The sequence below is a fragment of the Vitis riparia genome, chromosome 2 (assembly GCF_004353265.1).
Source record: "Vitis riparia cultivar Riparia Gloire de Montpellier isolate 1030 chromosome 2, EGFV_Vit.rip_1.0, whole genome shotgun sequence".
In the NCBI taxonomy this organism is placed as follows: domain Eukaryota; kingdom Viridiplantae; phylum Streptophyta; class Magnoliopsida; order Vitales; family Vitaceae; genus Vitis; species Vitis riparia.
In genome coordinates this window covers 17,493,183-17,515,698 of record NC_048432.1, presented here as the reverse complement: position 1 = coordinate 17,515,698, position 22,516 = coordinate 17,493,183, and the positions used below count along the sequence as shown (strand labels likewise).

The 22,516-nt window shown below is 30.9% G+C and overlaps 1 protein-coding gene across 1 annotated transcript; it reads left to right on the top strand.

Annotated features, from left to right (window-relative positions):
- Positions 1 to 16,067: 16,067 nt before the first annotated feature.
- On the top strand, positions 16,068 to 17,814 carry LOC117904756 (transcription factor MYC1-like). The gene has a single exon (XM_034817513.1). It carries the CDS (start codon positions 16,232 to 16,234, stop codon positions 17,636 to 17,638), a length of 1,407 nt encoding a protein of 468 aa, XP_034673404.1. The 5' UTR covers positions 16,068 to 16,231; the 3' UTR covers positions 17,639 to 17,814.
- Positions 17,815 to 22,516: the final 4,702 nt, after the last annotated feature.

The window sequence follows — 22,516 nt, the reverse complement described above, 5'->3', positions numbered from 1 at the left end:
TGGTAGAATGTTTGGATAGAAAAATCATCATCAATTAAAGATAATAATAGAGTCGTTTAATCAGGTTTAAGGGAGGGTTTGAATTTTTTATTATTATTATTATAAAAATCAGAGTTAGTTTTGGGACGGGTTCAAGTATAACTTCTTTGTCCTACCTCGATTATATATATAATTAAATAGAAAATAATTTAATTTCTTTTTATTTTTTATTTTATTTTTAATTTTTTAATTTTTTAACACATATAATATAAAAAATATTTCTCATAAAATAAATTATAAAATTTATTTATTTATAATATAAATAAAATAAAGAATTTGAAAATAATAATAATAATAGGGAGAGTTGGGCTGGGTACGGGACCGTCATGACCCACCCAATTGAAGAGGTTTTTTGTTTTCTTTGGGTGGTGGGGGCAGGGGGAAAATCGATCTACTGCAAGTCCTCCCTGTTGTCATTTTTACTATTAATTAATTTGCATAATTTTTAGTTCAAAAAAATTAGGTTTATATAATGATGGATACTTGGAGTAAGTTTTTATCATATTGTTTTACTAAAATTCAACAAAATATATATAAAAAAAGTTTTTTTTGTTTTTTTTAAAAAAAGAATTATATTCACATGTTTTGAATGAGATGTTTAAAAGTTGTGTGAATGTTTAGATGTCTATCAAAAATATGTTTGAACACTTTTTGTTCAAACATTTGAACACCTATTTATATTTGACGTGTTTTCGCTTTCAATTTTTAATAGTTGTCTAAATTCTTAACTTATTCGCATTAAATAGTCATTTAGGTATCCTACCCAACACATTCGTACCTCAATTTTAAATTTACTCTAAAGAAATTTAAAATCGATTATAATTCATATGACCTTAGGAGCATATGATGCATTGAATAGAGTACAAGATTCTTTAAATTTCTAATTTCTTCACATTCAATAATCATTTTTATATCCTATCCAACACACGATTAAATCAACTATAGATCAATTCAAAACCAATTATAACTAGTAAGACCCAAGGAATATTTGATGGGTCGGATTCAAATTAACCATAATTCAAACTTTGACTTCTTTTTTCCCCTTCTTCTTTTCCATGCTTGTAAAGTGTTGCAGAAAAAAAAGGTCTAATTACCCATGATATATTTATTAAATGGAGCACGTTCATTGACTTGAAACCCATAGAAAGTATTGGAATTCTTCAATTCTTCAATAAGCATTGTGCGAAAAAGGTTGTACCAAGAAGGCCTATCAAATCAATAAATTTTCAACTTTTGAGGCAAATAAAAGAAAATTATACGGTATCACTGAATATTCCATATTTTCAATAGGGGTGCAAGTTAGGTTAACTCAATCCAACCCGATATTTGAACAAACTTAGGTAAACATTTTCAATATTGGATAGAGTTTGAATTGAGTTTTTTCAATTCAAGCTCGATTTAGATTGGGCTTGGACCAAGGTTCAAATAACTCGAGTTTAACTCGAACTCAATTTAATATTTTTATAGTATTTATAATATTTATTACATTGTATAATAATATTCATTTTCATTTTAGATTTTAAAGAAAAAAATCAAATTATAATACACTTTTTCAATTTCTTTTGAAATATATATAAGTTTATTTTAATTTTTGTATTTATTTATTTATCATTATCTTGAAGCTTTGTCTTGTTTACCATTTAAATGTTGGTTTAAATATATAAAGTTTTTAAAAAAGGAATATTTACAAAAAGTATTTTTTGTTTTTCCCTTTTTCTTGTACTTTTACTCGGTTGTATGTATGATTCCTAAAAAGTCATTCCTAATAAGTCTAATGAAAATTATTGTGATACCCTTAAATATCATACTTGCAAAATTTGGAGTGTTGTCATTATACCAATATTTATTGATTGTTACATAAAAAAAGTATGGTGAATTAATAGACATCTAAAAGTCTAATTAACGGTATTTTCAAAGTCATATCTCCTATCGAATTAGGTGTTTTAGGCATTTGTGGAAGTCTTCAAGGTATATTTTAGTAAAAGAAAATTATGTTATATCCTTAACTATCATATTTTCAAAGTGTAAAATGTGAGGATTATTTAAGTATTTATTCATAGTTACATCAGCGAAGGTAGTGAATCAAACGGTATTCGAAGATCCTTAAAGGAACCTCATGAAAAAAACTATATGATTTAGTGGGTGTTCTATAAATTAACTTATTAACTTTAAGTGATTTAATAATTTAATTTAATTTATTTAGTAAATTAAGTATATTTGGTAAAATAACTTAATGATATGACTTAAAGTAAAAAATAACTTTAAGTAATAAGTAAAAATAATTAACTTATTCCTAAATTTACATATTTATTTTACTTTTTTTATCCTCATTTGTGATAGTTATCTCTACAATCTCCTTTATTACTCCACTACCTCCACTGTTCCTCATTCTCTTTTATCTTAATTATAATTTATGAAGACAAACATGTATAATTTGGAATAAGTTTTAAGTTAACAACTTAAATATAATTTAACTTAAAATCAACTTAAGTTATTAAGTAATAAGTGTAGGACCTCAAACACTACCAACTCTCTTAAAATGAATTCTTGTTAGGAAATGCGCATATCCTAACCTTATAGTGCATTCACCCAAGCGCCCATGACGAACATAAAGGGAATTGATGAATGCGGCTAACTCTCCGATCTGTCAACAATCTCCCCTCTAGCGACATCCTTGGGGTTCGAACTCGTGACTTCGACTCTGATACTACTTATAGGACCTCATGCACTACCAACTCTTCTAAAAGCAATTGCTATTAGGAAATGTGCATACTCTACTCTTATAATGCATTCACTCAAGCGCCCACGACGAATACAAGGGGAGTTGATGGACGCGGCCAACCCTCCAATCTACCAACAATAAGTATTAAGTTTTAAAGAACATTCTCTTAGTATTCTTTATTAGCACTTGAAATATATTCTAATTCTTTAAAAGTGGTAGTATTAAATGAAGTATCGCAATATTACTTTTAGACTAAATTGACTCGATTTAGAAGAGTTGTGTATGCAAAATTCAATCATGTTTCACTAATCTTTTTATCATTCCTTGTATTTCCTTATCTTTTAACATACATTAAAAAATTTAAATTTCAAAGGAAAATGTCTCATATGCTAAAATCCTTCACCAAGATGCTACGTCCACAAACATAATGATCATGATGTGATTTTGCATGATATAATGCGAGGGATAGTGGTGTCAAGCCTTTTCATGCTTTAAATAATTTAAATTTCAAAGGAAAATCTATCTAACATGTACAAATCCCCTGATTTGGGGAGGAGAAAATGGCAAATGCCCTCATACATACACTCTTTTCAAAATTTCAGAGTAGTTGCAAAACCCACACCATGATTCAAACCCCGTATAAGTATTTGGTGGGCCATTATGTGTGAGTGGTTGTGGAATTTGGCTGAGGATGGGCCTAGACTACTAGGCGGTAGATGGATTTGGATTCTGACAATTAAGAGCTAAAGCATTGGTCAACACCATCCTATACGATGATCAATTACATCAAGAGCCATTGCAATCAAATTAAATAGGGTAAGGATCTCGTGATCTCAAATTTGTAGAATTTGTGGTACAACCGTTTCCTTTTAATGACTTTTTGACAACAGTTTTTTACTCAAAATTAATTGACATTTTTTGGGCCCACCATGTTTTTTAGATATGAAATTTATTATTTAGTGTTTAATTTTGTGAATCAATTGAGAAAAAGAGTACAATGAAATGTTTAAGATTTGGAATTGATGAGTAAAGTATCATCGATTGTCTTTATATTCTGATTGATACTTGAATGTCATTTCTTTATACTTTTGTTCAATTATTCATATTTTTAGTCATAGATATTAAGCTTTCAAATTAAAAATTTGATATAATGTTAAATTAATATCCTACCATTTTTTTCTCAATAATCATTTGTACATTGTATTGTCCGAGCACTTGAAGTTTTTCACCTCTTGTTTTTTGTGAATTGAAAAAATAAAGTCTTTGTAAGAAATCTTATTTGACTTCCCCCTAACAACTTTTCAATAAACATCATGTTAAACAAAATTATTCATAGACTCCTGGTACTTTATTCTCTCTACATATTTTAAACACAAAATTTCTTGCTCAATTTATGTTTCCTAAGTTTTCGGCTATGTTTGGTTTCTAGAAAATTTGAAGGAAAATGCAAGGGAAAGAAAATATAAAGGAAAAACAGAAGAAAAGAAAAAGTGAAGGAAAATAAAAAAATAGATTAAAAGTTGATAAATTATTTTTTTTGTTACTTCAAACTCATTTGATTTATTTTAACTCATCAATATAAAGATTAAATAATTTAAAAATACATAAGTTTTTAATTAATTTTAATCATATTTGATTTTCTTTGATGTTTTTCATAGGACAACCAAACATAAAAAAATCATTTTCCTTTACATTTTTTTTCTTTCCTTAATATTTTCCGGGAACCAAACATAACCTTCATGTCTATGATGACATGGAGGACACAATAGATCATCTAATATACTACCTCCAATTAATGATTCTCATGAAAGTCAATGATGTATTTCTATGCAAAGTGTGCCCTTTAAGTTTGCAAAGGCAAGCTCGCCTTAGTGTGGTTCGAGAATTTGCTTAATGGGATCATAGTCTTCTTTATTAGTTGTTTACTATATTAAAGAACGAGGGATATGGATTCCTTCTTCATTGTACATATGATAAGAGAAGAAAATAAAAGTACATTTGATAACAGTTCTAAAAAATATTTTTAGTTTTTTTATATTTAAAATATGTAAAATTTTAAGTATTAAAAATATTATAAACACTCCTTAATATCACTATTAAACATAATATAAGAAATTATTACCATTATATCACATTGAACCTCATGATGATGTAACTAACCGAATAGTCTAAAAAAAAGGGTTTGTCTATCAACTTTGATATGTACAAGCCCTTTAACCAGCTGAAGCTCACCACTATGATAGAGTTCTTCACATGGGCCTATATAAGCGTGTAGGTGTAGAGGAAGTGTATGGTAGCAATAAATCCATAGGTGGTGGCAACTGCCAACTCGTAGAGTAAGAAATAATTTGATGGATAGGATGTTTATTAGCAAACCAAGCAAACTCGAATCAACAAGTTTGACAGGACAATAAAGGGTAAAGTACTGATATCTTCGTTTATTAATATCTACTTACAAGTAAAAAAAAAAAAAAAAAACTAAAAAAAAATTATTTAGATGATTTTTAAAATTATTATTTTTTAAGGTTAATTGAAAAAATTATTCTGATACTGAATCATAAGATCTTATGAATTTTAGTCAAGCATTTGACATTTCATGTGACAACTTTATAAGTACTTAGCTTTGGTGGTATATTGAAAAGAAAATTGGGAATGGAAAAGAATTTTCTGTTAATGTTACTATTTTTTTCTCCTTTCTTTTTGTTCAATTTTGCATATGGACGGTGCTTACAAAAGTCTAATTGAAGAAGTCTCAAACCCACATTTTTATCAAGTACGACCAACATTTTAATAAAGTACAACTAATTCAACCATTTCAAATTCTTCTTCCCGAGATGAATTTTATTGACCATTGCACCAAAGAGCATGAGAGAATAGTGGTAAAATAATGAGAATCTTCAACTTTAACCAAAAAAAAAAAAATGATAAATATGAAAATAAAATTTTAAACTAATTAAGTTTATGCACAAAGATGCAATTCAAACACCAAGAACAAATGAGGAAAATGTAAATTGCAAAGAAGCAGGTTGAACAAGAAACCTTTTGTCGAACCTAATTTTTAATCATATTAAACAACCAATTTTCTTAGAAGCTTAACTTTACAAGATTTAGATTTAATATGCTTATAATATTTTTTGACAATTATAAACGTTATTTTCAATCTAACAATAAAAGAAAAAACTTTCAAATCAAGTTTATTACTTTTATTTCATTTTTTTGTCATTTTCCATTCATGCCTAACAAAAAAGACTAATTCGCAGTATATTTATACTTACTAAATTCAACTCATTCAATGTTTAAAATTACTATTATTATTTAAATATTTATTGATGACATAAAAAGGCTAGCAAATTGACACACGTATTAAAAGGATCGATAAAGAAAAGCTTGATAATATACCATTTTTTTTATATTCTCTTGTTGACTCTTAACAATGATACCAAAGCCATATTTATTAAATCCAACTAATTTAATGAATTACAATTCAATTTTTTTTATAAGCAAACCAAAACATATACTATAAAGCGTTAATAAAATAAAGTGGCATATCTGTTCACAAAAAGTATATAATAAAAAAAAATGATTAAACACATTTTACACTATCAAAAGAAGTACATTTCTCCTTATCAATGGGACGGATTTTTTAAGTAATCATCCATATGGAATAAATTTGGTCAAAATGCAAATGAAGTTAGACAGTTGTGAGGATTTTTTATTTTTTAAATTCGTTTGAATTTGATCTTATCTCAATCTGAAAATTTTAATTGATTTTTTTTCAATATATATGAAATATTACTTTTCTTAAAGATAAATTATATATATTTATAACATTTATTAATTTATAAATTCTCATACCCCGAGCCACCTCGTTTACCTTTATTTTACTAGAATTAAAATAGATATAAATAAACATAAAAAAATTGAGATGAAGTGGACTTATTTCAAACCTATTATATTGTCATCCCTACTCCCCCAATAAAATTTTATACCATTTCATAAGTGAGATGATAATGATTACTTTTACTTAAGTATTCTCATATTTTCTTCTTATGATATACATTAAAATTACAATTTCATCGTAAGTCACATGATAATGATTTCCTTCACTTAAGTATCCTCGTATTTTCTTCTCGTGACACACGTTAAAGTATCTTAGTTATAAAATTAAAATTTGAAAACATATGCTAAATTCCAAGATTTCTGACATATCTTGAATGAGTTTACAAGATTTTAATATATATGAAATATTATTTTTCTTAAAGATAAATTATATATATTTATAACATTTATTAATTTATAAATTCTCATACCCCAAGCCACCTTGTTTACCTTTATTTTACTGGAATTAAAATAGATATAAGTAAACATAAAAAAATTGAGATGAAGTGGATTTATTTCAAACCTATTATATTGTCATCCCTACTCCCCCAATAAAATTTTATACCATTTCATAAGTGAGATGATAATGATTACTTTTACTTAAGTATTCTCATATTTTCTTCTTATGATATACATTAAAATTACAATTTCATCATAAGTCACATGATAATGATTTCCTTCACTTAAGTATCCTCGTACTTTCTTCTCGTGACACACGTTAAAGTATCTTAGTTATAAAATTAAAATTTGAAAACATATACTAAATTCCAAGATTTCTGACATATCTTGAATGAGTTTACAAGATTTTAATATATATGAAATATTACTTTTCTTAAAGATAAATTGTATATATTTATAACATTTATTAATTTATAAATTCTCATACCCGAGCCACCTTGTTTACCTTTATTTTACTGGAATTAAAATAGATATAAGTAAACATAAAAAAATTGAGATGAAGTGGACTTATTTCAAACCTAGCTATTATATTGTCATCTCTGCTCCCCCAATAAAATTTTATACCATTTCATAAGTGACATGATAATGATTTCTTTTACTTTTAAGTATTCTCATATTTTCTTCTTATGATATACATTAAAATTACCATTTCATCATAAGTCACATGATAATGGTTTCCTTGACTTAAGTATCCTATAAGTGACATGATGATGATGATTCCTATTTTCTCTTCTTATGACACACATTAAAATAATCATTTCATAAGTGACATGATGATGATTGATTTTGCCCAGAGATCCTTATTTTTTATTCTAGTGACACACGTTAAAATATATATATATATTTTTTACATAAGTATCCTTAGTTATAAAATTAAAATTTGAAAACATCTGCTAAATTCCAAGATTTCTAACACATCTCGAATGAGTTTACAAAATGTATATTTATGGGCCATTGATCATCTTCTTCTCATAAAATATTATTATTATTTAGATATTTTTTAATAATTATATTAAGGCTATGTTTGATTCTCGAAAAATTTGAGTACAAATGTGAAGGAAAAAAAATAGAAAGAAAAAGTAAAAGAAAAGAAAATAAAAAATAGGTTTAAATTTAATAAATTATTTTCATATGTTTCTTCAAACTTATTTTACTTATTTATTTAATATTAAATAATTTAAAAATATATAAAATTTTAAATTAATTGTAATAATATTTGATTTATTTTCTATTTTTTATAGTGAAAACCAAACATGAAAAAACTAATTTTCTAAACAATTTTTTTTTCTTTTCCAATTGAAAATGAAATAGGCATCTTATTACTAAAAAAAAGATATCATATTTTTGGAAAATGATAGATGGGCATCACTACAAAATATGGAAATCAAAAGCTATCTTGATAATTATATATATGGAAAAATGTAACGTGTCCATTGAACTCCTATACCAAAAAGTACAATGTGCGTGTCTCCTTCCCACCTCTCCCCTTGTAGGGTATGCACAAAATTACCCAATTCCAAAGTGAGGCTTCAAAATTTGGGGTCAGCCACAAATCCAAACCCTAGGGTTCCAATCCTTGCCAGTGATCTCATTGGTGGACTATTGATGAGAAAATGTGAACCTCGTTTGCAATATTTTGATGGCTTTTTAGGAATGTTAACAGCTCAACTCCTTTCTTCACATGACAAACCACCCTTGATAGTGAAATGATTTGAATATAAGGCACAGTTTGGTTGAAGAAATTTATAACTCCCATAGAATTATTTTCAAGTTTAGGGGTGTTTGGTGGGTTTTATTTTTTATTTTTTATTTTTTTATTTTTATGTCTTCCCAACATTTCATAAGGTCAAAAAATTGAAATCACTTCAAAAACCTCGTATGACTTCCTAACAAATTTATAGTCATAATGATTTGAAAGGTATTATTAAGGAAAAAAAATGTTAAGAAAATAGTTTTATGATTTGACTATAAAAAATATGAAAAAAATAAAATATAATTAAAATTAAAATTTTATATATTTTAAAATTATTTATTTTTTCATATAATGAATAAAAATAAGTAAAATAAGTTTGAAGAAGTATAAAAAAATAATTTATCGATAATTTCAGAACCCTTTATAAATAGAACAATGGACGGTGAAATAAAAAAGAACTTTGTAATAATGTTGAACCATTTTTATATCATTTGGCATCTTTTTTTTTTGGTACATGAATTTCTCTAAAAGTTTAATTGACGATCATTTTAATAAGTCATACTTTTGAAATTTAGCTGCTTTAACCATTTAGAGTACCATTCTTTTTCATATATTTATTAACCATTAATTAATGTACATATAAAAAAATGTTATAATACCTTTGTAAAAGTGAAATAAGAAAGAAAATTTTTGAAAATTTCTTTCTTTGGCTTTTCTTTTCCGTGCATGTATGATGGTTAAAAGATCTAATAAACGTTGCTTTCAAAGCCATATTTATTAAATTGATCAAATGCAATGACTCAAAGTCATATCCATCATCAATGTTTAAATATTTAAAAACCAATGTGCCAAAGAGTTGTATACAATTGAAACAAGTCTTCACGTGACAATGTTCTATTAAGCGTGCGAATACTTTGAACATATTAACTATAAAATATTTGAAAATCAATCTCGATGTTAAATTTTAATGATTCAATATGATATACTTTGAATAGGTTAATTATATAATATTTAAAAATTAATTTCCATGTTAGAATAATTAATTAATTGAAACCAACATTTATGAGTGAGGCAACCCAATCCCTCTATCATTGATATGGTCAATAGTAACAAGACATGCAAAATGATTAGAATCAAATAATTCTTATAAAGTTATTAGAAATTGAGGGCTTTAATGTCTTGATTTTTTTTTTTAAATTTTAACTAATATTTATCCACATTGATTTAATTCTTGTTTATTTTCATTAATTTTAAATGATAAATATATTTAAAAAATATTCATAATTAAAATATTTTTATATATATACAAAATAATAATAAAATATTTATTATAAAAAATGAATCATAATTTTAAAATATATTTTTACTAGTGTGTAGATAGATTTGAGATTAAGAATAATAAGTAAATTATTTCGACTTAATATTTTCACAAACATGTTTTTCTATTTAATAACTTCAATTGAGTTATTAAATCATATTAAATGGGTATTTGGTACGTCAAATTAATAACTTAAAATGATTTAATTAACTTATTCTTAAATTTATATTTTCATTTTACCTTTTTAATCCCATTTACCTTACCTACCTTCGATCTCCTTTGCTACTCCTTGACCTTCAATGATACTCGACCTCCTTTATCCTAATTATAATTTATGAAGATAAATATATTAATTTGATAATTTAGAATAAGTTTTAAGTTAATTTTATCAAACAACTTTAATAGTTAAAGTAAAAATCAAATAATAAATTTTAAATTAACAACTCAAGTACAATTAAACTTAAAGTTAACTTAAATTATTAAGTAATAAGTATTAAGTTTTACAAAACACATCCTAAGTTATTAAATTAATTTAACAAGCACCGTCTAAAAAGATATTTACCTAATGCGTATTATATAAGATTATGCCTAACTTCATGACTTTAATTAAGTTCTTGTCATCATTAGTTTAGAATGTGAAATAAACTCGCCAATCATTTTTGTTCTTCAAAGGGTTAGTGGTCAAATTACATCATTTAAGGGTGCAAATTTAAGCGGCTTTCCATTTTCGATCCCCATCTTAGTGCTTTCCCACCTATGATTAAAAATGGATTAATCATATTTTTATATATGTGTGTTATAACTTTATTCATGTTAAAAATATATAATTTTTTTTTTTTATGAAATTACCTTTTAACAATTTTTTAAATATAATATTTTTATAGGACAAAATTACCCATCTACAATTTTTTAATTCATATTTCACAGATATATTTTTCTTAATAAAAAATTTAAAGATAAAAACGTCAAAATAAGATTATATTTAGAGATGACAAAGTTTGGTGTGATTCTTCTATACAACTTGAACCTAACATGCTTTTCATGGACTTGAATCGGGTATAATTAGGTGTGGATCAAATTCGTCTCGATGTATATAACCTATAACCTGTCTAATAAGTTAATAGTTTTTGCGGCTTTTAATAATATAAGTCTACTACAAATATGCATGTTGGAGAACCAAATTAGTTAATTTCAGCAACAGAAGTCTACGGCCCACGTGTGGAGCAAGGAGTATGTGGAGAGTTGAGCATCGCCGGTTCCATAGAAAACAGTTGAAAGATTTTAATAGAACAAACCGAATTCAAATCATGGAGGGCAAGAGTTTGAAAACAAGCTTTAACGGGTGGGAGAGTGATAACGCCATGATTAAAACTGCTTCAAATGCACGCTTAGCATGACGCCTAATGACGAGGCTGGTTCAGTGCATAATCCCAAGTGATAATTTCTTCACCCACATAAATGAACAACGTGCAATACGTGTGGCTTAAAATATTATTACATGCAAATGCAATACAACTGAAGACGCACACAAGGAATTTCCGGTGTCCCCTCGGACCTCGCCTAGAAGCCGCCCACATTTCTCATGGTTTTTTCCCTTTTCTCATGTGGGAAAATCTTTGATTGACCGAACTATTGGGGCACCGTTTGCCTTCTGCTTGTCATCGTACAAGGCAGTTGGGCGGTGCGCGTCTGGGTCCTTTGAAGTGGACGGAATATTTAAATTTTGGGCTCGTATAGACATACGGTGGGCCCAGTTTTGACATTACCACCCAATACATGTATCTTGAAAATGACGTATAGTTAATTACTTTGAATTTAGTTACTTTAATTTTGTTTTTATTCTATTTGAGCCAATCCCTTTAATAAACGTATCGAGTTTAAATTTGTCTAATCTGGGTTCCACAATAGTATAACATATATGTCATGTAATGTATATAAAATGATAGAACCAAGATTCTTTACATATTTATGAGAAAGGATTGAAATTCCTTTATGTTAATTTCTAAGACGTGTATTCGACTCTATTTTTCACGATTTGAATCTCATTATATATGTTCAAATTATTTGAATTTATGGGACATCCTAATATGATTATGATTCAATTATTTTAATTTGAGTTAATTATACTTTTCCGTGATCCTAACCAAATTGTAAGTGTATTGAAAATTAAAATAAAAATAAAAATAAAAATAAAAATTAGGGCACTGTTGATCAACGATCAATGGTTGGAATTGTCAAGTAATTTGATATTCACATTGTACGTTTTGCAAATTCAAGAATACCAATTTTTGCTTTTGATGATTGGACAGTTTGTGAAGTGAAATTGGTTTTAAGGTCTTAAAACTATACGAAAATCCACAACTTAAAGAAAATCACGAAACATAAACTTTTGAATTGGCAAGAAAATTAAGATTTTTTTTCTATAGAATTGAAAATTATTTTTTAATATTAAAACCATGTTTTCAAATTTTTTTGAAACCTATCATAATTTTTTTTTACTACAAATTAAATTCATGATTAAAAAATAAATTATAAATATATATATATATATATATATATATATATATATATATATACACATTATTTTCTATATTGAAAACATAATATAAAATTTTTATTTATAAAATTTAAATATTTTAATTATGAATATTACTAAATATAAGAAAATTTTCATTTTTTTAAATAAAAAATATTAAAATATAATATTTTATACATAAACAAATAATATATATTCCATGTTTTTCTTTTTTAATTTTACAAACAAAATATAAATAGAAGATATCTCATTGAATGTGATACTTTAGGATATATATTTCTTATTGTAAAATCTCACGTGCTATCAACTCTCTTAAAAGCAAATGTTGTAAGGAAAAACGTATATCCTAATCTTATAGTGTATTCACTTTAAGTGTCCGCGATATTTGAATACATGAGGAGTTGATGAATATGACCAACCCTTCAAACCCTTTGATTTGCCAACACTTAGATATACATATCACATCCTATTATATCCTATCAATTAAACATAACTTAAATGTAACGACAATCAAAATTAGTTTTGTTTCACCTGCTTTCATAAAAATATGTCAATCATCACATAGAAAAAAAGGAAATTATGAGATAAATAAAATATTGTATTAAGTCCAATTAAGGAAAATATTATCACCATCATAACCTTTATCATTAGTTTTGTTGTTTGTTATATGTCCATGAAATGTAAAAAAAAAAAATACTATTTTTGACATATCAAATAACATTATTTTTTATATAAATAGATAGGGAAAATGAATTGGTTGGTATCAAATTTTAATTCAAATATTTAAAATGTGTGATAATTAGACATATAAAATATAAGAAAAATGAAGTCCGAGACAACATATTAATATGTGATGTAGGAAATATAAAACATGGAGGTTTGGGACATGAACCCGAACTGATGAGAATTTGATTAGGACATGAACCTGAACTAATGAAAATTTGATTAAATGCATGACATCATTTGATTGATGGATGACCTTTTTGATATAGATTCGGAAAAATAACTTCGAGCCGTAGTATTATTAGAGCCAAATAGATTATATGACTTATAATAATATGTAGAAGTGGTAACGCATGGAGGCGTGATTGAAAAGCGAGACTGAATGTAATTGTCAAGACAACATGGGGAGGTAATGCTCAGCCGTGACATGTCGTTAGGGTTTATTGACTTGTATGCTATTGCTCTCTTCAAAAATCTTTCCGAAAATTTTAACGTATGACTTCGGCGGTCCACTTCATGTGTCTCCTCCCTTTCTCCTTTCTCTTTTCCTTTTCCTTTTCTCCCTCTTTTTATTTTTTTAATCTTTATTTATTCTTTTGATTTTATTTATAGTTGGGAGAATGGCCCACGTTGGAATCTTGCTCGATAAACAGCGCTAAGATTTGACTAGGACAGGGATAATCATGACACTTTGATTTTTGATGTCCCTACTGGAAAACAAAGTGTGATTGTCAACTACAATCTCAAGCATATGATCCCACATCGGATGCCGTGATCCACTTGGAATCTCTCCCATTCTCTCCCATCCCCAAGTCACCCGTGGTGGGTCGCCGTGCCGGTGTTGGTGGTGGTACGGTCCCGGTGCTCGGTTGGTGGTGGTTTGAGTCTAGATAAAATTCTGATATACAAATTTTATCAAAGTCTTGAGATTCTTTTTATGATTAGGAAATTTTGAAGTTGAAATAGCGCATAATTGGAAATTCTATGATATCAAAATGGTTACCTTTCTTATAATATGGTCACATTTATATTTTATAAAAATACGGGACAATGGAAGTCAAAGGCCAAAAATAGAAAGGGACAATTTCAAGATGAAAATGTCCGAACCATAATCAGTGACGAAGAAGGGACAGAGTGGGTCTTGGCTTGTTAACAAGGGAGTGGTGATAATTCTGGCAAGAACAAATAAGTCACTTTCTTCTCATAGTGAATTGGCATGGTTCATTGGACCTGGTTCTGGTTCACTGAACCTGGTTCAATGTAACATGGAACAACATATAAAACAGGCGTTATTCATGGCCTTCGGAGAAGGACAACATCAGTTGTCCTTGATATTAGCCTTTGGTACTATTAAACAAAAGTCTATCCTTTTGGTGTCTCAGGCCTGGCTCGAAGGGGCGAGTTTCACATGTATTCGTTCAGGGGGCCTATACCCCACCGAATACGGAAAGATCCATTTTATGAACGCACGGTCTGGGCTAGATTTGTGGACGATTGGTCGCGTTCAGAGTTGAATTCATAACTAGAAGTTGGGGAAAAACCAGCTATTCTCGCATCATTTTTTTCCTTTTTGAGTCATCAAGTTAAGAAAAATGCGGTGGACGGTGAACGAGGGACTGTGGGAGTGATTCATGAGCTTTGAATAATGACCAAAGTTGTGGCCAATGAAAATCTTTGCCTTCCTTCATGTCTTCTGATTTTCTGCCATGTACCTTGTGGTGGCCAGTGGTAAGTGGTAACCCACTAGCCTCCCTTTAATCATCTTTTCTTTCTTTGTGCCTCTGCCTCTGGATTGTACGACCCCCTTAACTTCAGCAACAGAAAAATCTGTCCTCCCTTTTTTGTATGATGAGTAATTCCATGAAATTAGAACAGTTCTTTAGCATACCTGATACCTCACACCGCGTTTGGATATAAAGAATCAGATTCAAATATTTCTTATTGAATCCTTTGAAAAAGAAATAATTTGTCAAAAAGAAACGACTTAGGGAGAAGGTCCGTATCTTTTTTTAATGTTATGAATTTCAATCCGTACATTCCTTTTTGGCAGGATCCTTTTCCCACGAGAGGTACTCAAAGGAATTCTAGAATGGATGGCTTCCCATGGGCGAAGATCATGGATGAGAAAGTTGTTCTTCAGATTCCAGTCTTGAAACCTAATTTTAATAATTGTTCTCAAAAATTTTACTCAGCATGCTCTTCACTTGTCTGAGATTTCTGATTTGAAGGACAATGAACTAAAATTAATGGCTCGAACATATTCAATCAAGACCCTTTGAGAGATGACTCATAGCCACGTGCGGTTGCCTTTTCGCCTCAAATACGAAATCGAATTGGAACATATGTTAGGTGTTGTGGTATAAGCCCATGTTCCAGAACAAAGAAGGCAGCTTTCTTCAAATATGTGTAAACATGCCCAGAATCGTATATGGTTATTGTTCATGATCTTAAAAATAAGTAGATTAAGATTAAAGAGACATTAAATTGAGATGAAAGGTGTATTGTAGGCGGAAGTCAATAAAAATTCAAGGAAACAGAGCAAACCCATGATAGAAAAAGTGGTGATATGACAAGGATGAGGCCCACTTTGTGATCATCCACTCCTTCTTTCCTGGGGTCTATCAAATAAGGGACAATCCTCACGTGAAAATGGTGGGAGAATAGTGTTTGAGAAAAGTAGTAAAAACAGTAGGCAAACAGTTACCAAAGACGATGTCCTATAATGGTCCGAACATTGTTATCTCAGAACCCATCGTCAGTTTCATCCATTCTCTCTTTTTCTTTCCTTTTGTATCATTCAAAGGCAAAGCAAGGCAGGAGCGTTGAGCTGAGTGCCGCAGTCGATCGAGAAGCTAATCGGTTATGGAAGATATAATCTCTTCGTCTTCTTCATCTTCTTTCCTGCATGCTTGTCAGGAGAACACGCCCTCGCTTCAGCAACGCCTCCATTTCATCATTCAGAACCGCCCGGAGTGGTGGGCTTATGCGATCTTCTGGCAGCCGGCGAAGGATCCCAATGGAAACCATGTGTTGTCATGGGCTGATGGCTACTGCAACAAGGACCTTGGGTCGAAGGACTGCAACAAGCTCAGCCAGCCGCTGTTCGGGTTCGATTTGGAGAGGAAGAAAGTGAACAGAGGGATTCATGCTCTTTTCCACGATAGCTCGGAGATTGATGGATCCATGGACGGCGATGTGGCGACCTGGGAGTGGTACTACATGGTGTCTGTCACCAAGTCATTTGTGGTCGGAGATGGGGTTCTGGGCAGGGTGTTTAGCTCCGGCGCCTTTGTGTGGCTGACTGATCGTGAGCTACAATGCTATGATTGTGAAAGAGTGACTGAAGCTCGAATGAATGGGATTCGGACACTGTTGTGTGTTTCAACCTCATGTGGCGTACTGGAATTGGGTTCTTTAGATATGATCAAGGAAGACTGGGGTCTGGTCTTGTTAGCCAAATCCCTATTCGGCTCAAAGCCATCCACCCAGGTGAGCCAAATCCAAATGCCGGATCGCAACCTCTCCATCTTCGACATTGGAGCAGCGTCAGGAGTTCAAAGAGAGAGCCACGAAGGTAAGCAACAGAAAGACCATGATAAGAAAGACGCCGGCACCACCATAGGTAGGTCATCTTCTGATTCCGGGCATTCTGATTCCGACGAACCATTCGCCTCGGCATTGACGGAGAACATCCGGCCCAAGAAGAGAGGAAGAAAGCCTGCAACCGGGCGAGAGATGCCTCTAAACCACGTGGAGGCGGAGAGGCAGCGGCGGGAGAAGCTTAACCACCGCTTCTATGCGCTCCGGGCAGTCGTCCCCAATGTGTCGAGGATGGACAAAGCATCTCTCCTTGCAGATGCAGTTTCATACATCCATGAGCTCAAAACCAAAATTGACGACTTGGAAACAAAACTCCGAGAAGAAGTGCGAAAACCAAAGGCGTGTCTAGCTGAGATGTATGATAATCAAAGCACAACCACAACCAGCATTGTTGATCATGGAAGATCATCTTCAAGCTATGGTGCAATTAGGATGGAAGTAGACGTGAAGATTATAGGGTCTGAAGCCATGATAAGGGTTCAGTGTCCCGATCTAAATTACCCTTCTGCAATCTTAATGGATGCACTTCGAGACCTGGATCTTCGAGTTCTTCACGCAAGCGTATCCAGCGTCAAGGAGCTGATGCTTCAAGATGTTGTGGTCAGAATCCCCGAAGGGTTGACGAGTGAAGAGGCCATGAGGACTGCAATACTCAAAAGAATGCAGTAAGTTTGTATTGATCATCTTCAGAAAGCTTATTTTCAATCACCACAACTTTCTGTCTTGACTACTTTAGATATATATGTATGTATATGCATCTGTCGAAGTGTAGAACTGGAGGAAGTTGACTAAGCTTTCTAATCTTCCATTAATATATGAATGGAACTCCAAATTAACCTTGTTGAGATGTCTGTCTTGTTGAATGTGGATCTGCAATTGACGTTTGATGATCAACTCTAAGCTCTCTCACAAACAATTGGGGCAATGGAACACTCGGTAATGATGAAATTTTTTTGTGGAAATTCTCATTTAGAGCAACGAGAATCGTTTTTTATGTATAATCCTCGGACAACCTTCTATTAAACAACCAATTTTCTTAAAAGTTTGAACTATTTAAATTTAATTCTACAAGGTATACTCCATGCTTATCTGGGTATCACCCTCCCTAACGTAGGTCTCAGTCATATGTGCTTAGATGAAATGACATTTTTTGGTAAACAAATTGTGGATTATCCCCTTTGGACTCAAACATGACTCAATCAACCAAGGAAATAAGCAAATTGTGGATTATCCCCTTTGGAGTCTAACACAACTCAATCAATTATGGAAATAAATATGCTAAACAAGACTCTAATACCATGTTAAAAAACTAATTTTCTTAATAGTTTAAATTATTACTATCACACTCTGAATATATATTTTTTGGCAAATAAATATCGAGGGTTATCCCCTCTAAGCTTACATATGACTTAATAAATTGGGATAATAAACATGTTAAATGAAACTTAGATAGGATGTTAGAAAGTTAATTTTCTTAAAATTTTAAATTGTTACTGTCACACTCTGAATAGATATTTTTTGGCAAATAAATATCAAGGGTTATCCCCTCTAAGCTTACACATGACTTAATAAATTGGGATAATAAACATGTTAAATGAAACTGAGATACAATGTTAGAAAGTTAATTTTCTTAAAATTTTAAATTGTTATGATCATACTCTTGAACAATTTTCCTTCCATAATTTGTCAAGACTTCCGCATTTAAGCATGAATTATACACTAACAACTTCTTAGAGCTTTGTGATTAAGCTTTTTGATTCATCTAGAACATTCAACCTTAGGATTGATCCATTTTCAGATCAGTAGGAGCATCAGTTTAATTCCATGTATCTTGCAAATATATGTCTACAAAGATATGTTTGTCTGGCAAATATATGTCTACAAAGAACATTCAACCTTAAGATTGATCCATTTTCAGATCAGTAGGAGCATCAGTTTAATGCCATGTATCTTGCAAATATATGTCTACAAAGATATGTTTGTCTGGCCGGTTTTCTGACATTTGAGGGATTAGCATGAAGAAGAAGCTCATTTAACACATTCTAAATACTACTTGCATTACATATAGAAGGATTTTCTATATGTAATGCAAGTAGCAATTTTTTTGGGGTTCTTGGACCCTTGATTTTCATTCATTGCAGTACTACATGTCTTTTATTGATGGTACTACATTTCATGGACTTTAATCTCCTAACTTCGTTTCATTCAAGCATGAGACTTGTAGAAATTAGTCACTGATTAGGTTTTAATGATTTGATAGAGTACCAGGACATTGATTCCATGAGCATAGCATTGAGACAACATGTGACGAAAACAAAGCTATATTTTGTCATATATCAGCATCAACTCACTGAATAAAACAGCCTACAAATGTCCATGGAAGACAGCAAAGGAAAGAGATAAAAGGAAGAACTCATAAACAAAACCTGTCATGTCTAGGAGCTAGTTTGCATGTAAATGAAGTAATTTTTCGGATTGGTGTATGATTTCAACCCTTCCTTTATGTGGTTTGTATTTTACTATTTTTTTTTTTTTTTGAAACATAGATAAATCTAGTTAGTTGGTGTCGGGTCCATGTTTGAGAGTTTTATCTAGACACTTGCTTTGATATTAGAAAGGCTTCTCTTTTAATGTAACATGGGAGTTCGAGATTATATTGTCTTGAACTTAAGCCTAGCTAGTTCAAGAAGAAATTTGTCTTTTCTTCTGAGTGAGTCTGGGCCACTTTGTTCATTGCCTAGCTCCATATTCTTTGCTCTGTTTTTCATATTCAGGGCCTTTTCAAAAACCATGTTGCAAATTCATTAGACTAATTCCATTTCCATCTGGACATGTGATGGGGAATTGGTCAAATTGGGGAACTTAATTAACCTTCAATGGAGCTGAAGGGTTATGGAACAACAACCATGGTTTGACTTTGATTTGCTCCTCTTATAGAAGGTCCAAGCCCTCTCTTCACACATGCAGTAGACTTCATGTGGCATGTAAACTCACCCTTTTGACCAATTGGAAAGGTGCAATTTTGGAAATCTTAGTTGAAAGGCAGTCAATTTTCACACCACTTACAGAATGGCTTTCACCGACCATAAGAATCCAACTTGAATTGCTCTTGTTGTCTACAGGAAGATTGAGACCCCAAGTGATGCCCAGGCAATTTGGACGGTATTCCATAACTAAGCAGTGAATTGAGTGTTAAAAGTATTTTTATAAAAATCTTGTACGGTTTTCTATATTCCATTCAACCTCAGCTGTCCATCCTTTGGGCCTTGTCATGTAGTACATTGCGTAGTAGCCCGGAACCTTTTGGGTTGGGCTCAGGTCCTAAACCAGGTTCATTTTCTGACTGGCTTGGGTCTTTAAATGTAAGACCAACCCAATCCCTTATATATGATTAGTGGACGGTGGCTAAAAGACATACAATGTTAATTAAAGACTATAGACATGATTAAAAGTGATTGTGATTAAACATGAAATAATGACTATCGACTGTAAGCATGGTTAAAAAGTGATATATTGTGATAAAATATGATCAAAAGTATGACAAGCGGCCGTGATTAAAAGTGATCGCGACAAATTATGACTAGAACTAATGTACGCAAAATACTATAGATATGCATATCTTTTCGTTTTTTTACTTCAATTAGTAAACGGGTTGAAATCATCTTTCCCCAAAACTGATTTAATAATTAACTACATTTTAATTTCTTCTCATATTCAATTTGATGGGATTTTCATGATTTTTTTTGGCAAAGGAGAGGAATCCCATGAAGTGTGTGGGTGAATGGAATAAAGTACTGAACAACCTCAAGGTTACAGCTAGCAATGGTTAGGTTGTTTCTTTCACCAACCTGCAACAAGGCGAAACGTGTGGACAAAAGACAGATAAAAACATTACTTGGTGATGTTATTTCCCTAAGTTAGCCAACAGCTCACTTGTTTAAGCAAGTATGCTTCGCATAGAGGAATTGTATCCCTCTTCATAGATAGAAATACACCGCAGTCAAAGTTGGGTGACAGCCCAAAAACCCTTCAAGAGATATACATCTCCAATTAAATTGTTCCCTCAATTCCATTGTTGTCGTGTTTTTTTTTTTGCTTGAGAGATGGAGATTAAGCCTTTGACCATTGACAACACAAACATCACACTAGCTATCTACCCAAGGCGTGAAAAACGGGGCTGAATTTTGCGGCTATTAGGAGAGGGTTTAGACTCAAAATTTTTCTGTCTTTATCTTTCTTTTTCTTCTTTTCTTTCATTTTTCAAGCATATGCATGCATGCTTTCACATAATTGCGTGTATCACGGGAATATACATAGTCGTATCAATGTCACTGTCATGTGGGGGAAAATGCTAAGCGTGCTTTGCTTTCATTAATGAATTGATAAAACTAGGATAGACTCTCATGCAAAGGCCCTTTGTTTATTTGTTCTTTTGGACGAGAATCCAACTTGGTTTCCTCTAACCCACATTGTCATTAATTTAGAGGTGGAAAGTTGATCTTGGTCAAAGGAAGAAGAAAACCAGGAGGGAAGAAAGTGGTTTTGCAAGTTAGTTCTATAATTTAATGGAAATTAATTTTAAAATATTGTAATTTAAAAAATATGAAATGATGAGATGGTGAGTGATTTAGTGTGTTATCGAATGTATGATTAGGACCCTTTTGGCATAATTAGTTATTGTTTAATCTTTAAGCCAAAGAACTTTTTAAAAATGGATTTGTGAATGGTGGTTGTCATATTCTTAGATAGATTTTGACTAACTAAATGAATAATATTTCTATCCCTCGTAAAATATTATACAATGATGATTATTTTTTATGTTAAATTTGTTGGTATACAAATAACAATGTCCTTTTTGATTAGTTTCTTTTAAATGATCGATGAGTGTATTTGTAATAAGGTATGTACGTTTTTTCGAAGTTCAAGTTAGAGTTTGGAAGAGATAGACAATAAAATGATGATTAAATCATATTTCAACTGTCTGCAGCTTGGACGAACGGATGAGAGATCCCACAAAATTTGGATGAGTCTGAATTTGTCTGAAATTTGATTAAGAAATCATACAAAAACTCCTTCAGACTTTAATGATTAAAAAATAATCAGGCCCTGCTTTCATCTTTGCATTATAAAATTTAAAAAGAAAAGAAAAGAAAAAAACAGCATGAACATGAACCATATGGGTCATCTGTGATTGGGTGAAAGTGTGGAGCTGCAATGAGTGCATTTAGAATGGAATGGTCATCTGTAAGTTTTGCCAGCTGTCCAACAGGCAATAGAAGGAAATTGGCATACCAACCAGCAAGATCTGATCAAAGCCAGTTTTAATCACAGTGGGTCCTCATTGATTTTGAAGGTTTGAAGAGCAGGCATGTGCATTTATTAGATGAATATGGTTAAGACTCTCTGAGGTTTTCTTCTGAAGAACACAAAACACGCTGCAGTGACTATAAACACCTCATTTTCAACAGGTCTTATAATTTCCACTTCAAAACCATGCATTCATTTGTTAATTTTGCTCAGACCCTTTCCATACTCACACCCATTTTA